The sequence below is a fragment of the Montipora foliosa genome, chromosome 5 (genome assembly GCF_036669935.1).
Source record: "Montipora foliosa isolate CH-2021 chromosome 5, ASM3666993v2, whole genome shotgun sequence".
Lineage (NCBI taxonomy): Eukaryota > Metazoa > Cnidaria > Anthozoa > Scleractinia > Acroporidae > Montipora > Montipora foliosa.
Window position 1 is genome coordinate 11,444,654 of NC_090873.1, and position 15,000 is coordinate 11,459,653.

At 40.7% G+C, this 15,000-nt stretch overlaps 1 protein-coding gene across 1 annotated transcript in view; it reads left to right on the forward strand.

The window, feature by feature from the left end:
- The window catches only part of LOC138003610 (protein unc-45 homolog B-like), a 57,417-nt gene that overhangs the window by 9,886 nt on the left and 32,531 nt on the right, over nucleotides 1-15,000 (forward strand). Inside the window, exons 6-13 of the mRNA XM_068849767.1 lie at nucleotides 6,390-6,479; nucleotides 7,187-7,250; nucleotides 8,143-8,246; nucleotides 8,693-8,749; nucleotides 10,317-10,434; nucleotides 10,874-10,934; nucleotides 12,384-12,478; nucleotides 14,261-14,393. Coding sequence (XP_068705868.1) covers nucleotides 6,390-6,479; nucleotides 7,187-7,250; nucleotides 8,143-8,246; nucleotides 8,693-8,749; nucleotides 10,317-10,434; nucleotides 10,874-10,934; nucleotides 12,384-12,478; nucleotides 14,261-14,393 — 722 coding nt within the window. The remainder of the gene's footprint in view (nucleotides 1-6,389; nucleotides 6,480-7,186; nucleotides 7,251-8,142; nucleotides 8,247-8,692; nucleotides 8,750-10,316; nucleotides 10,435-10,873; nucleotides 10,935-12,383; nucleotides 12,479-14,260; nucleotides 14,394-15,000) is intronic.

Consider the following 15,000-nt stretch of genomic DNA (forward strand, 5'->3'; position numbering starts at 1 on the left):
AAGTAAGAACTCTTTTTTAAAACGATAATCAAGAAATGCCAAACTCCACGTTCCAAATTTAAGGCTATTTTTGGAGAAAGAATCGCAATTCGTGCGGCCCCAGGCCATCAAATGCAAAGTCACGGATTATGTTACACGTGAAATTTTGAACCGATTGTTTTCTACGAAGAAAAAACCTTTTCTGAGAGGTTTCGTAAACATTACTGTAACCACCAGCATATTAAAATTTTTAGCCGCCCTATCTGCTAGAAATACAACAAGCCAAAGTGCCCGGCCGGGCGACCGGGTAATTTTTCTCACTCGCCCGAAGCCAAATGTTAGTCGCCTTCGGCAAGCGGGCGCCGTTAGAGCACAGCCTTGATGGGTGGATAAAAATTAAAAAAAAAATTGAACTGATTGCAGCCTTATGGGCTGCATGGCCGTAGTGTCTTGCAAGTATGCTATGCGGACCTATGTAACGCGCGGAGTTATGGGTATCTAAGGAGAGAGATCCGCCATGTTGTATAGCCTCGTGTAGTTTATTAACGTTGTGTTTATCCAAGCTTTAAGTGTGCTTCCAATAGCCATCCGATAGTGAAATGTTACACTGGCGACGAGGATGGGATTTACGGAATTTTTGGCGTAATTATTTTTGAAATATTACACGAAGGAAACGCAGTTTGTGAGTGTAATGAGTGAACAAAACACTAGTCAACCAGCCGGGCCAAGTCAGCCAACAGCGATCCGGACAAATGAAGTACGAAGTCTACCCTGTTTCGAACCCAGGGCAGAACCCCACACTTTATCGGTACGTTGGAAGCGTTGGAAACGTTCTTTCGATTTGTAGGTGTTGGCAAAAGGGATTGTGGAAGATCGTCAGAAGGTTGCTCTCTTGTTGCACACCGCAGGACAAGAAGTTCAGGATTTGTATTACACGCTTGCCGGTCCGGAGGAAGAATTAAGAGATTACAAAGATGTTGTGGAGCTATTGGATAGCAGCTACTTTGTACCGAAAGTAAACGTGCCTTTTGAACGCCATGTTTTCAGGCAAATGTAGTAACAATCACATGAGAAAGTAGACCAGTTTGTTTGCAGGCTAAGGCAGAAGGCGATTACATGTGAATTTGCGAGGGTGGATGAGACGATTCGGGACCAACTGATCGAGAAATGCCGAGACGGCAGGCTCAGACGAAAGTTTCTGGAGAAAACAAATGCTACTTTAAAAGACTTACAAGACATTGCAAGAAGTCATGAAGCCGTAGACGCGCAGATGGAGTCGATGAACAAGTCATCGGTTAGTAGCAGAGATCAAGTTAATTCAGTTAAAAAACAAAAGTTCCAAACGAAGGGAAGAGGGCGTTACCCTAAGAAAGAAGGGTCAAACATCAGATTGCGAGGGCCTGGGGCCGAACAACCCAAAGCATGCTACAACTGCAACCGTCTAGGCCATTTCGCAAGGGATTCGTGTTGCCCAGCTAAGAATAAAGAGTGTGGAAAGTGTGGAGCTCGTGGACATTTTGCGGTCTGTTGTGGAAACAAGAAACTGTCTTCGAGTAGCCAGAAGGGGATTGTTCCAGAAACTAAGAAGAAAGCTTATCTAGTAGCAAAAGGGGTCTCTGGAGAAGGAGATGGTTATGCATTTACTGTTGGAGGAGGGCTGAGAGTTGGAGAAATTACACTCAAGGTAGGAGGAGTAGTGTTAGACAGTGTACTTATTGACTCTGGGGCATCATGTAACCTGATTGACTACAACACTTGGAATAACATGAAACAGAATCGGATCGAATGTGAATCCCAAGTGTCGGTGAATCATCAAGTGTCGGAGGTTATTTGCGTACGGACAGAAGGAACCGCTCGAGGTCGTAGGAACATTTGTGGCAGAGGTAGTATGTGAAGATAACGGAGCAGAGTGTGTAGATGAGTTCACGGTCATTAAGGGAACAGGAAGACCTTTGCTGGGAAAGAAAACAGCCGAAAAGCTTAACGTGTTACGCGTAGGACCAGAGAACGTTCCTAATATTTGTTCCATAGTGGAAGAAGGGTGTGACCAGGACATACGGGAGAGTTATGCTGACATACCCACTGGGGTTGGAAAGCTAAAAGATTATCGCCTCAAGCTACACATTAATAAAGAAGTTAAACCTGTAGCTCAGCAAGTACGTAGACTCCCTTTTGGACTAAGGGACAAAGTAGATCTCAAATTGGATGATCTCCTTAGCAAGGACATCATAGAAGAAGTGCCAGACACACCAACGTCGTGGATATCACCACTCGTGGTAGCCCCAAAACCGGACGGCGACATACGAGTTTGCGTAGATATGAGAAGGGTAAACGAAGCGATTATTCGCGAACGTCATCCGATACCAACGATAGAAGAAGTTCTTTACGATCTTAATGGGTCAACTGTCTTTAGTAAACTTGACCTCAGGTGGGGGTTCCACCAAGTTGAACTAGAAGAAGAGTCAAGAGAAATCACCACATTTGTCACCCACCGAGGGCTGTATAGGTATAAGCGGCTTATGTTCGGTATCTCGTCAGCCCCTGAGAAGTACCAGAGGATCATATCCGATGTTATACGTGGTTGCAAGGGAGTGGCAAACATAGCTGATGACCTAATCGTTCATGGGAAAGATGCCGGAGAGCATGATAAGAATCTACATGCAGTTTTTCAGCGCCTGAGAGAGAGGGGTTTAACCTTAAATGGAGCCAAGTGTCAATTCAGATTACACAAGTTAACCTTTTTTGGACATAACCTGAGTCGTGAAAGAGTTTCGCCAAGTGAAGAGAAGATTGCAGCAGTCGTGAACGCACAACCCCCAAAGAATGCCTCCGAAGTGCGCTCATTTGTACAGCTAGTCCAGTATTCATCAAAGTTCATCCCGAACTTTTCACAAGTTGCTGAACCTCTACGGAAGCTGCTGCGGTAAGATCAAGCCTTCATTTGGGGTGTCGAACAACAAAGGGCATTCGAAGAGCTCAAAGGTCTCATGACGTCAGCGAAAGCACTGGCTTATTTCAGAGGGGATTGCAAGACAAGGATAGTGGCAGACGCCGGACCAGACGGCCTGGGAGCAGTGTTACTCCAGTTTCAAGGAGGGGAATGGGGAGCTGTGTCGTATGCCTCGCGTAACCTTACTGAGGTCGACAGACGGTACGCTCATACAGAAAAAGAAGCCCTCGCCCTAGTATGGGCATGTGAACGGTTCAACTTGTATGTGTATGGGCGTGATTTCGAGTTAGAAACGGACCACAAACCTCTCGAGTGCATTTTTAGAAGTAGATCCAAACCATAGGCAAGAATCGAGCGATGGGTTCTCCGTTTGCAGTGCCACAACTACCGAGTAGTGTACCGACCCGGCGAAACTAACCTGGCAGCCTCGTGTAGTTTATTAAAGTTGTGTTTATCCAAGCTTTAAGTGTGCTTCCAATAGCCATCCGATAGTGAAACGTTACAATGGCAACCACACAAAATTAAAGCCTGAAAACATTAATAATTATTTTGGTGATGGTTAGTCAAATTTGATAATTGATTACTCTTGGTTTATTCTTGAATAAAAAGAATGGCTTCAGGATCACAAATTTATAGAAGTCTACAAAGTCATGTACATGATTGTACATGTAAAGTGTGAAAGCATTATTAAATTCATTATTAATGGATAACTCTTAATTTATTAAAGGTACATTCATTGTACATCGGTAAGGTTGCCTCAACCTTAGCTTGTAAATTTATGAGGTGCTACATTTATGTAAATGCGGCAAATTTAAAATACTGTATGTGGTGTTTACTAACAACATATTAAGTTATATAGACTTAGCCAAGCCTAAAAGGGAAGCTTCCTGGATATTTATTCTTACTACCGGTTAAGGGTTTATAGTGAAAATAGAAGGTTTCGAATTTTCCACGTTTTGATGTTTCCAGTTGCTGCTTCATAATTAAATCATTCTCTTTGCTTTCTTCTATGGAAAAATTCATTGCTAACTAGTGAATTCCACAGCAAATTTTACCTAAAAACCGATATCGCATGGATCACGAGTACAATATCGGTTTTTCGACTGAAATTTACTTTGGAATTCACCACTTTGGCGATGCATTTTTCTTGAACCGCATGAGTGTTAAAAGAAAACAAGCACACCCTCAGCGAGCAAATGGAAAAGCAAAAAGCCATTTCAGAGTGAAATAGCGAATAGGAATCATGCCAAAACTAGAAGCCATAAAAAAAAAAACTTTTTTAGTTCAAGGTCAAAGAAGAGTTTACTGAATTACTTCATTCCACTTTATCTCTGAAAACGAGATCATTCACATTTAGATCATTGAAACACGCCAGGTTGGCTTGCAACAAGAATCGGCAAAATGCCGCAATGCAACCAAGAAAGGACGAACTTTAAACAAGATCCGCTGCAACGCTTAAAATTAATAACGTTTAGGTGCTTTTAATGAACAAAATGATTCTGCTAGTGAGTTTTCCCCTAATTAATTTTTACGAGCACTCATTGCAATGACGTGTTTATAGCGTAAGGGCAAAATTGTCTTAATTGTCACTGTCAAGGCACAACGAAAACCAATTGGGCAAACGGATTAAAAAAGCACTTGTTCGCTCGCATTTTAGAGCAACACAAACAAAGAAATCAACTTTTTCTTTATGTCCAAAAGAGTACAGGTAATTGTTATTTAATTCCAGTTGACAGTAAAAATTCGATTTTCGTTCTTGAAATATGCATCCAAACACGCGGTGATATTCAGACGATGACCACAGCAAAACAAGTCAAGTCAATTTTTGACTATTCAAATGAAGTGGACACTTGTTGCGAAAATGTTGAAATGCAAAGCTGAATAAATTCTTCGGAAACCAGTAGTGCTTTTAGACATGCAACATTGTTCTTCGTGAAAAAGCCGCTACAAATTGATGTACAACTTTAAATACTCTGCCCTCTTTTACACGAAACTCTGCGTGTAAAATTTTACACGCACTGTGAAGAATTTGCGTGTAATTTTTTTACTCACAACTTCGTGTATTTTTTACTCGCGCGTAACGCGCGCGTAATTTTGCGTGTAAAATGCGCGCAATATGGCGGACTTACACGCATGATACGCGCGTGTAATGCTGCTATTCCTGCGGCCAGTGCTGTATCCGTAAAAATAACAAACGGTTTAGCGCCCGAGGAAAAAATTTGTGGAGTAGCTTCTTCCACTAACTATGAGCTATTACTGGTATTCTCTCCTTTCATTTCTGTTCTATACATTGGTCCTCCAGGCATCATGTAACCTTATCAGAGCTTCTAAAGATATGCCAAAAATTGCAATACAAAGAAAAAAGCAGCTCTAAGCAAATTAAACATAAACACTGAGCTAATAAGTTTATATCCGTGCGATATGACTGACTTGAATAATAGCTACCAGTGTAGACCACAGATATCATGATATGTCAAACTGGATTGAAACCAGCGAAAAATGCAGAAAGAAAACATCTTCCAAATCGTTTTCCACCTGAACACGAAAAGCGTTGACTGTGTAGTAGCTCTGGCTGGGCGAGGGAAAGGTGGTTAGTCTTCTCTTGGAATGCCGTATGTGCCATGTCTACCCTGCTCGCGGGCCCTCCGCCCTTCCGAGCACCTTGTTGGGCAAAGGGTTTGGGTGGTTGCCGCTCTCAGGGTTGCCATGGATACTTGCACACTTGACTTGCATCACGCATGGCTCCACCTAACCCAAGGCACGTTCTCCAAGCTCGTCTATTGGCGATGAGTTTAAATGTTGCTGAATGTAATCTAGTCTAAGTTAAACTTGAACCAATGCAGTCAGCGGCCGCTTGTGGTGGTCATGCGTGGGGGTTCGTATTTATGGGCTTTGTTGCTAAAGGACTATAGTTGATGACTAGTATGGCCGTTTAGCTGCGTTGAGCCACAGAAAGTGCGCGAAAAATGAAGCCTTGTTTATGTTTAGGTGGGTTGAACCTGCAATCCAATCGAAAACCAGTACGTGGTCAGCAGTCAACTTAAAAAAAAAAAACAGCTGAGCTCAGTGAGCTCTAAGTTGAGCAAGCGATGTGGTCACGTGATACTGGTCAGCGGATACCTTGTTTTTACAGTTGTCAATTGATCAAAACATGGATGTCCAATATCAAATATGTATGCTGTAAACTAGCATCATGAAGACACTCTTCACATATGCATACCTTGAGGGGTGGACGTACGTAAAGACGGTCGATGACGTCATGGCTAATTAAAACCAAGCTTTCTTGCATTGATGGGTTACCATATTTTCTTAACAATTGTGCTCTGTACGCGCGCGGAGCTCCGCTATAAGAACAGGGACACTGTACACTCTGTAATACTGTAAAACAGACATTATTAAAGTACTTTCAGTGCACTGTGGGTGCTTTTTAGCTTTTTCCGTGTCCCTTTAATTATTTTAGACAGAAATGTGCCGCACCACTGATGGACTAGTAGATGAGATGTTTAATTCACTGTTTAGTAATGAAGACAACAAGGAAAAACGGACCCAGGTATGATATCAATATTATTTTAAAATGCTTGGTTATACATGTCCATAAAAAAAATTGATATTTAATACTAGTCTTTTATAGCTTGTATTCTATTTTTGCCTGTAAATGACTGAAGAATGGGTTTCTGGCAGGTAGGTTGCAAACCATGCTTTGTTAATAATGGTAAATTAGTGGTATTTGGGTACATGATATTAAATAATTATTATTGTTTTTTTTTTAATTGAAGCTGGCTTTTAATATTTATGCAAACTACAGTGCATGTACAGTAGCCTGTAGAGCTTTTTCAAAAAGAATATCAATGAAACCACTACATGTATCTCACATTACATTCTATTTCTTGTCATTATCAGTGTGGGTTGAGCATAATTCTGTAGTGGGCTGGACTTGTCTGTACTGTACTGTAGTTCAATGCTTTTAGGCAAATTCCACAACTGTTACTGCTAACAGTACTTTCTGTGCAGTGAATAAGATCATTTAATTTAATAAAAGTAGACCATTTTTCTCATTCACACTCAATTGTATATCCTGCTCAGATAAAAATGCAGCAGTAAAGTTGTTGCCTGTATGGGATACCATTTTGCGTACAATACAGTGTAGGTAACGCCACATTTTAAGGCAGTGGCAGTTAGTGTTTCAGTCACTGGCATTCGGTTTTATTTGATGAGAAATGGATTGGAGCCTGCTTGTCCTTCTTGTTGCTGCTGTAGGCTGTGAAGAATCTTGTTATTTTGGCCAATGATGAACCAGGTGCACAAAGGATATTCAGAGGAGGTGAGATCATTCTGCTGGAGATCGAAGAACATAACACTTCAAATACGTAATAATACTTTAATATAATGGACTGTCAAAATACTAGTTCTCTAATACCCGTCCGGTAATTTAAAGAAAACAGAAATCACAAATAAGAAATTTCAGTCACATGTACAGGATCAAGATACAAGGTCAAAATATAGTGCTGGGTCTTTGCAGATGCATGGGTCGGGAGGACACGTGTACTGTAGTTAACCCATTGACCCTGGGGAAGGAGATGTAATAGATTTTACTCTGTCTAATGTCAGACGATTTTACGTGTCATTGTGGGAGGGGGGGGGGGAGGGAGGGAGGGGTGGTTTAGTAGTCTATGGGTATCCATCCCCGCCAAATTTCAGACTTGTTGTTCTTAAACACAAACCTTGGGTAGACTTTCATATACCGGACCAAAATGGCGGAAGACAAAAGAACATTGTTATTCTGATTAGGCCTTGTTGATTAGGTATTGTTATGTTTGCGTTCTTCTTTTGTTTATTTAGTTTGTCAATTCAAACATTCAAAATTTTCGGAAATTAAGACACTTAATTCGTCAATTCAAACATTCAATTCAGCAATCCAAAAATCCAATTTGGCAACTGAAACATTCAATTTGTCATTTATACATTCAATTCGGCGATTCAAACATTCAATTCGTCAATCAAACATTCACTTCGGAATGGAATATTTGATTGCCGAAATGAATGTTTGAATTGACAAATTGAATGTTTGAATTTACAATTGCGACTTTAAATTGAAGGTTTGGATTTAAGAACAACAAGTTGGAATTTTGGCGGGGATGGATACCCATAGGAGTCAGTGGGTTTATATAGCAACTGACAGAGACAATTATACTTTTTGAGTTTTTTCCTTGCAGGGGAATTACCCAGGGTCATATCACTGTTGAACAGTGGATCTAATGAAGAGACTGTGGCGATGCTGAAAGTTCTTAAAGGGCTTTGTACCAACTCCAAGTTAAGGGTAATGATGATATCATAACGCTTTTTACTAAATTTACGTGTATCCATCATTTTTATAATTTAATTCTCATTCAGTCTTTTTGTACAATAACACAGAAAGAGACAGGTTTAATTAAAGTACTGTTTGTATTTCTTTGGCTAAAATTAAAGTTTTGTTCATAAACTTGGTTTGAAACTGTGGCAGTCTTGTTTTTTAACGCATTCACAGCTACAGTGAAGTGCCCAAAATTACGAGTAAAAATAATCTTCTGGCATTACGCATAGTAAAATCTACAATAATTATTATTATGTACTGTAAGACTCACTCGTAGGTGACCTACAGTCATGTAGATGTTGTTAACCCATTCACATCTTCTATAGGACAAAATCAACCTTTACTATTATATGCATGTAGTAACAAGTCTTGATGGGGAGTAATTCCTTGTATTTCTGCATTATCACACACAGACTTTATCAGTACTTGTTGGAGTCACGCTACCGAGGCTTTTAACTCTTCTTGAATCGGTATGTACATGTATTCTAGTGAAAGTACATTATCATACAGCTCATTATGGCTTCATCACTGTGCTTCCATTGTAGAACTGTTGCGGAAATTCATGTAGGAGGGTTGTATGCATTAGTCCACTGTATGAGTGGGAGTGGAAAAAGCTGTCAGCCCTGTTCGGAACATGTTGAATATTTTAGAGGATTTTGTTGTGTCTAACCATCAATTTTTAAAATTTATCATTAATATTATTTAATAACTAGATGGAAAATAGAAAAAAAAAACAATTTTTTTCAGTTTGTAGAACTTTTTTTAATGAAAGCAACATCGTGGAGTCCAAAAGGTCACATGACAGGGTCAGTTCAGGCTCATTATGCACACAGTACGTTTGTACAACTTCACTGTATATAGAATGTACAATTGCTAATCGACATGAGTTATTTTGGAGCTTGATTTAATACATATTACTGTACTTTAAAGAAAACAACGAAACCTTTAAGTTTAAAAGACATGTTTCGACAGAAACTTCTGTCATCTTCAGTTGATTAATGTACAATGCGTTAGAAGTTGAATTTATAAGTAGGAAAAAGTACTAATTATGCTAGTAACAACGAAATGTATATAAAACGTGACAATATACCCTTTGCATACCCGGTAAATGGCGCCCAAATTTGAATAACAATACTTGATACATCCATAGCCTCGTGTTTATGTTTCAACACAAAGGATTTTTCTCATGAATGTGAGGCTAAGGATGTATCAAGTATTGTTATTCAAATTTGGGCGCCATTTATGCAAAGGTCTATGTGAGAATTAACCATCCTTTTAATTCTCACATTGTCACATTGTCACGTTTTACGTACATTTGTTACTAGCATAATTAGCACTCTTTCCTACTTATAAATTCAACTTATAATGCTTTGTACATTAATCAACCAAATATGACAGAAGTTTCTGTCGAAACATGTCTTTTAAACTTAAAGGTTTTGTTGTTTTCTTTAAAGTTCTGACTTGCCTGCTAATAAATTATCAAGATATTACTGTACTACATTATTGATTAAAAGTGACAAGAGAGAAGAGATCCTCACAATTAGTTAGTTGGATATAACTAAACATTATAATTGTCTCTTAATACACACTAGAAAAATTCAGGTGGCTTTAATGGTGATTTGAGCCCATGACCTCTACGATGTCGGTGCAATAGGCCTTTTTCACTTGGCAACCATTTTGAGTCCCAAGGGACTGAAAACTTTTGTTTTGCGCCCTCTGAACTGGCTTCCAAACACATCAACTAGACTTGGGGTACGAACTCTATTGTCTTTGACCAGCATGGCCACCCGGTGACAAAACGTCCATTGCTCTACTAACTGAGCTATGAAGCCACTCACTTTGGAGCAGGTCAATTTTTTCGGCTTGTGCGTTCCAGTGAAAGGACTGATCACTCTCCAAATAGATTTCAAATATACATTAATTTCGTTAATTAAAGTCAGTGGTTGTTTCACATGCTCCCACTCGCAGCCAAAAGAAGTTTGTTGGAGCTTATCAAAATTGTGCTTTTCTTTACTTACCTGTACTTTTCATCACCAGCCTGAAAAAGAAGTCGCAACAGCAGCTGTCTTAGTTCCACAACAAGCTCTTGATTCACTAATTCCTAAACCGCCAGATAAAAAAGATAACAAAAATCAAGAACCACCAAAGAATTTAGGTACTTTTTTTATTTATTCAGGGGACATATGTCCTTTCAAATCTTCCTTTTGGGCGGACATTTGACAAATTGGACCGGACATAAGTTATTGACTGACAACACCTTGAAGAAGAGAACTCAAGATGTGCTGGTGACGTGTTCGGTCATCGTGTCCGATCATAATGTGAAATTGGCCGGACATTTTCAAAATTTGGTCGGACAATGTCCGATGACCGACTATTATTTCCAGCATTGCCGGTATTAATCTCTTGTTGGAGCATGGGTGTCAATAAGCGTGAGAGCTCTTACACCTTACCTTCAAAGTCATTGATGTTTGAATCCTGCACATTTCAATGACACAAAGAATGTTATAGAAAGAAGGCTTTCTGACAAGCTACACAAACCTAAAATATGGCGACCTGAGACTTTCTAATCAGCAACAAGTGTTTCATAATTTTAGAAAATAAGGAGGAAGTAGAGGGGCTTTTAACATTACTTCTGGATGCTGTTATTAGTGAAAGGTAAGTAACATATTCACACCTTATACCGTAGGTCACGCTTTTTTTCCAAATAAATCCTGTGCATAATTGGAGTGTGGAATAACAGCAGTACAATACAATACCATACCAGATATACTCAATAGACCGCTCCCCTGAGACGCAACAACAACAACAACAACAACTGTTAAGAATCCCAACTGGCTGAAGGCAAACCAGCTGGCTATTTACAAGTGCAGCTGGGAACGAAGTTGAACCAGGGATCAGCAGGAACAAATTCAGTCAGTGGTCAGAACGGGTCTTGAACCCAGGGTCTCCGGAATTCAAGACCAGCACCCTAACCACTGGAGCACGCTGCCTCCACCTAATATGTCTGGGGGAACCCCCCTGCCAAAATATGACTCACCTGTAGCTTTCCTACCTCTGTTACTCCCAAGGAAAACAACGTTTTGAAGGGTAAAAGCCCAAATTATAATTTGACTAGCTTCGTGAGTGGGTAAGATGAACCAAGTCCTGCGCTGTGATTGGCTACCCGAGCAGGTAAGATGGAGCGATCTTTGGCGTGTTTATGGACTTCGACCATAAACACGCAAAAAAGAACTTATATCCAGCCATCTTGACCTCACGCTTGGTCAATAACCCATATATATCAACCTACAGGTAGTTTCATTTCAATTTAACCAACAATAAGTGACAAAAGTATTTGGGGGAACTGTACTGGAAACACCACAATTGACCTCTTTAGCTTGTACGTTTTGTTTTACCATTTCAGACCACGTGATTTTCTCAAGGGAGTCTTTTTTCCCTTAAGTTATACGTACATAAGCACGTGCGTAAGATGACATTTGAAAGAAACTTCTCTAGAGTAACAGCACATGGTCTGAAATGGGAAAACAAAACGTATGAGCTAAGCAGTTGGTTTCTCCCACGCTTCCCGAGAGAGAAACCACTGCGATCAACCGTTTGATTTTCCATCGAGCATGTGCGAAGTACGTCACACCCCACGTGATGTATTTGACGTCAATTCGTCTTATTTCGCGGGAAATCACTACACAGCAGACTCGTCCAAACGCAGCAGTTACGTAGCTGAACGCACTTGCAAGCGCCAAAACAAGTTTACTAACTCGTTTTACCGGTTTAAATTTAATTTATTCGTCCTTGGCGCTGGACGGCGGCACACTCAAAGAGACTAACGGTTGGTCGCAGTGGTTTCTCTCTCGGGAAGCGTAGCTGAAACCAACTGCTCGTAGGGTATCTTCTTCCCCATTCAATGTTGATAACCGAAAAAGTACATTAAATCTAAGCAATAATAGAAAACCCAAAACATTGTCAGGGGGATGGGGTTGGTTGGAAAGATTAAGAGAGAGGTGGGGGGATTTGTCCAACATTCCTAAAGGGGGGGGGGGGGTGTGGGGGATTTGACCCTTTTTGTTACTTATACATAGCTTTAAATCTGGTGTTCTTAATTAACAGAGTGGGTTCAGAGGCTCGAGATGCCATCATCGATGTCTTTATTAAAGTTGTTCCCAAGAATAAGCTTGCTGTGGAAGTCTTTGTAAAAGTTGGAGGTACATGGTTGATTATTTTGGTATTATAATTTGTTATGTGAAATAGGGTTGTGTCAGACTAGATCACAGGCAGGCAACCCTAAGGATGCGGGGGCGCGTGACGTCACGTTATTTTGAGACAGTTGTAACGGCCGATTCAACGGATCGAGGAACATGTTCCATAACAACTTCAAACCGCAATGTTTCTTTTCGAAAATTCATTTTATGGACAGCCAGATAAATAAAGTTCACTCACCCACTATTTTCTGCGTTGTCCTGAGTGATTTGATGGGTTTTTGGGACGCTTCGATTTCCTCTTCAGATCCCATGCGTTGCCACATACAATATAAATAGACAAGGCGTGCAACTTCCAAGACCTCTCACGACCGAGTGCCTCCAGAATTTAGCCGAATTTCCCTTACTTCCAAAGGTCGCTCGCCTCCCAGCCTTGGGCACGTAGAAAGTCGATAATTTTGCTTGCAACTTGCCAAAAATCATCGCGTTTACACGGCTCTGCAAACTTAAATCCTGCTCGATTTCCAAGCTTCGCTCAGGTTTTTGTTATTGCCAGATGATCTGGACACCTCTCGTGCATCAATGGAATTTGATAACCGTCATCAAAATCAAATTAACCGATCAAAAAGCACAGATTTCCCCCAAGAGAGACAAAATTATTAATCTGTGCTTTTGGATCAGTTAATGTGATTTTGATGACGGTTATCAAACTCCAATGATGCACGAGCGGTGTCCAGATCATCTGGCCATTATTTTGATGACAACAGAGTTTTCCAATTCCTCATACTTCCTCTCAAAAAACCCTTCACATTGTCAGCCAGTGCCCACCTTCACCGTTTCCAACATTTTAACAATCCGCAAATGGGGTACCGTATCATAGGCCTTTCCCACCCTGGTCAGAGGTTTTCTCAGTCCTTGTGTGGGCCCATTTCCATTAGTAGGGCTAACGCTCAGATGGTTCATATGGGGTACAAAATTAGCACTTCACATTATACTCTAATCAGTTAAAGTCTTCTGATAATCTACCCACTCCATCACCAAACACCTTTCTTCACCCAAGCCTCACCTCTCACTAACTGATCCTTCCTACCCCGTGACCTCTTCTTACACTCCTTCTGCTCATCTGGAAACAACCTATTTCCCTTCAAATGTCCCGTGAGACAGTTTTTCTACAAAGATCCCAGTGAGTAGCTTCCACATCAACGGCGAACATGCATTTGGGCTGTAGTTACTAGCCATTGTTCCCTTGTCACGATCCTTTTGTATCAGCACGGTTCTCCCCTGTACCATCCACTCTGGCATGGCGCCTCCCCATTACCTAAAAAACCCTGCAACCTCTCCGAGATCAATCCATGTAACGACTAAAACCTCTTAACATTAAACTCCCTTACTGTACACCATCCGGACCCAGAGCCTTCCAATATGCCATCTTCTGAATCTCATTTTCCACACTCTACACACTAATCATCATTTCCTCTAGTTTCTCCACATAACCCATCCTGTCCCTCAACTCGTCCAACAAACTACAGTGTAGCGGCCTCATTAGTCCTCTTCTCCGCGTGCCTGCATTTGGAGCTTGTGTTGTCCCCGAGTTTGTCTTTTCCCCCAACTCCTTGTACAAGTGAATTCTGGTTATTTTTGAACAAGGTGTTCTGTCTAACCTTGGTACAGTTGGCTACAAACCACCGAATTTTCGTGTCAACCCTTTCCTAATCCTCTCTTCCCTTACCGCCTTTTCCCCAAAGCTCTTCAACATTTTCACGTTAATTTCTCATTTTCCATCGTCAGGAGTTCGTAAGTTGATGGTGGTTGCTGCTGGTACAGCTGCTGTCGATTCACCGGACGGAGAAGCTCTTGCGGTGTCCAACACCACCAGGATGCACATATCTGTTGCTCTTTCAAAGATGGTTGACTCGTTTGGGTAGGTTAAAAATCTAATCACATTTTTACAGTTTGATATATTTGTGTATGTCACTTCAGTAATATGGTAAGGCTGGTCATCTTAAAATAGCTATTAAAAGAGTATAAGCGGCCTTTTAAAATTTTTCCCATAGTTGGTTAAACTATTTTAAGTTTCCTCGGGTAGGATGGACTTTGAACTGCAAGCCGTGTCTCACTTCCCTTGTTCATAAAATAGGTCATTTCCGAGTTCATATCTGCCTCCTCTTCAAAGCGAGTCTAAGTGCGAAGTATTGCTTATGAAAATTACATGTAGTTTTCATTCAAATGTAAAGTAGAACTAATTACACTGATCGCAAAAACTTCGCACGTAGACTCGCTTTGAAGAGGAGGCAGACTTGAACTCGGAAATGCCTATTCTGTGGGGGTTTCTGGTGTTGTGATTGTGATCTGTTTGCTCTTGCCGGCTTGGCTAGGCGAGTCTGAGCATAAAAAGAGTATTATTCTTTTGCCAGCATGGCAGGACAGACATATTTCAAAAAAGAAGAGATCAAATAAGTTACATATAGTTTACAACACTACGTAAGCAAAACAGTGATAAGGTCAAGAGAAGTTTTCCGAGTGTTGAA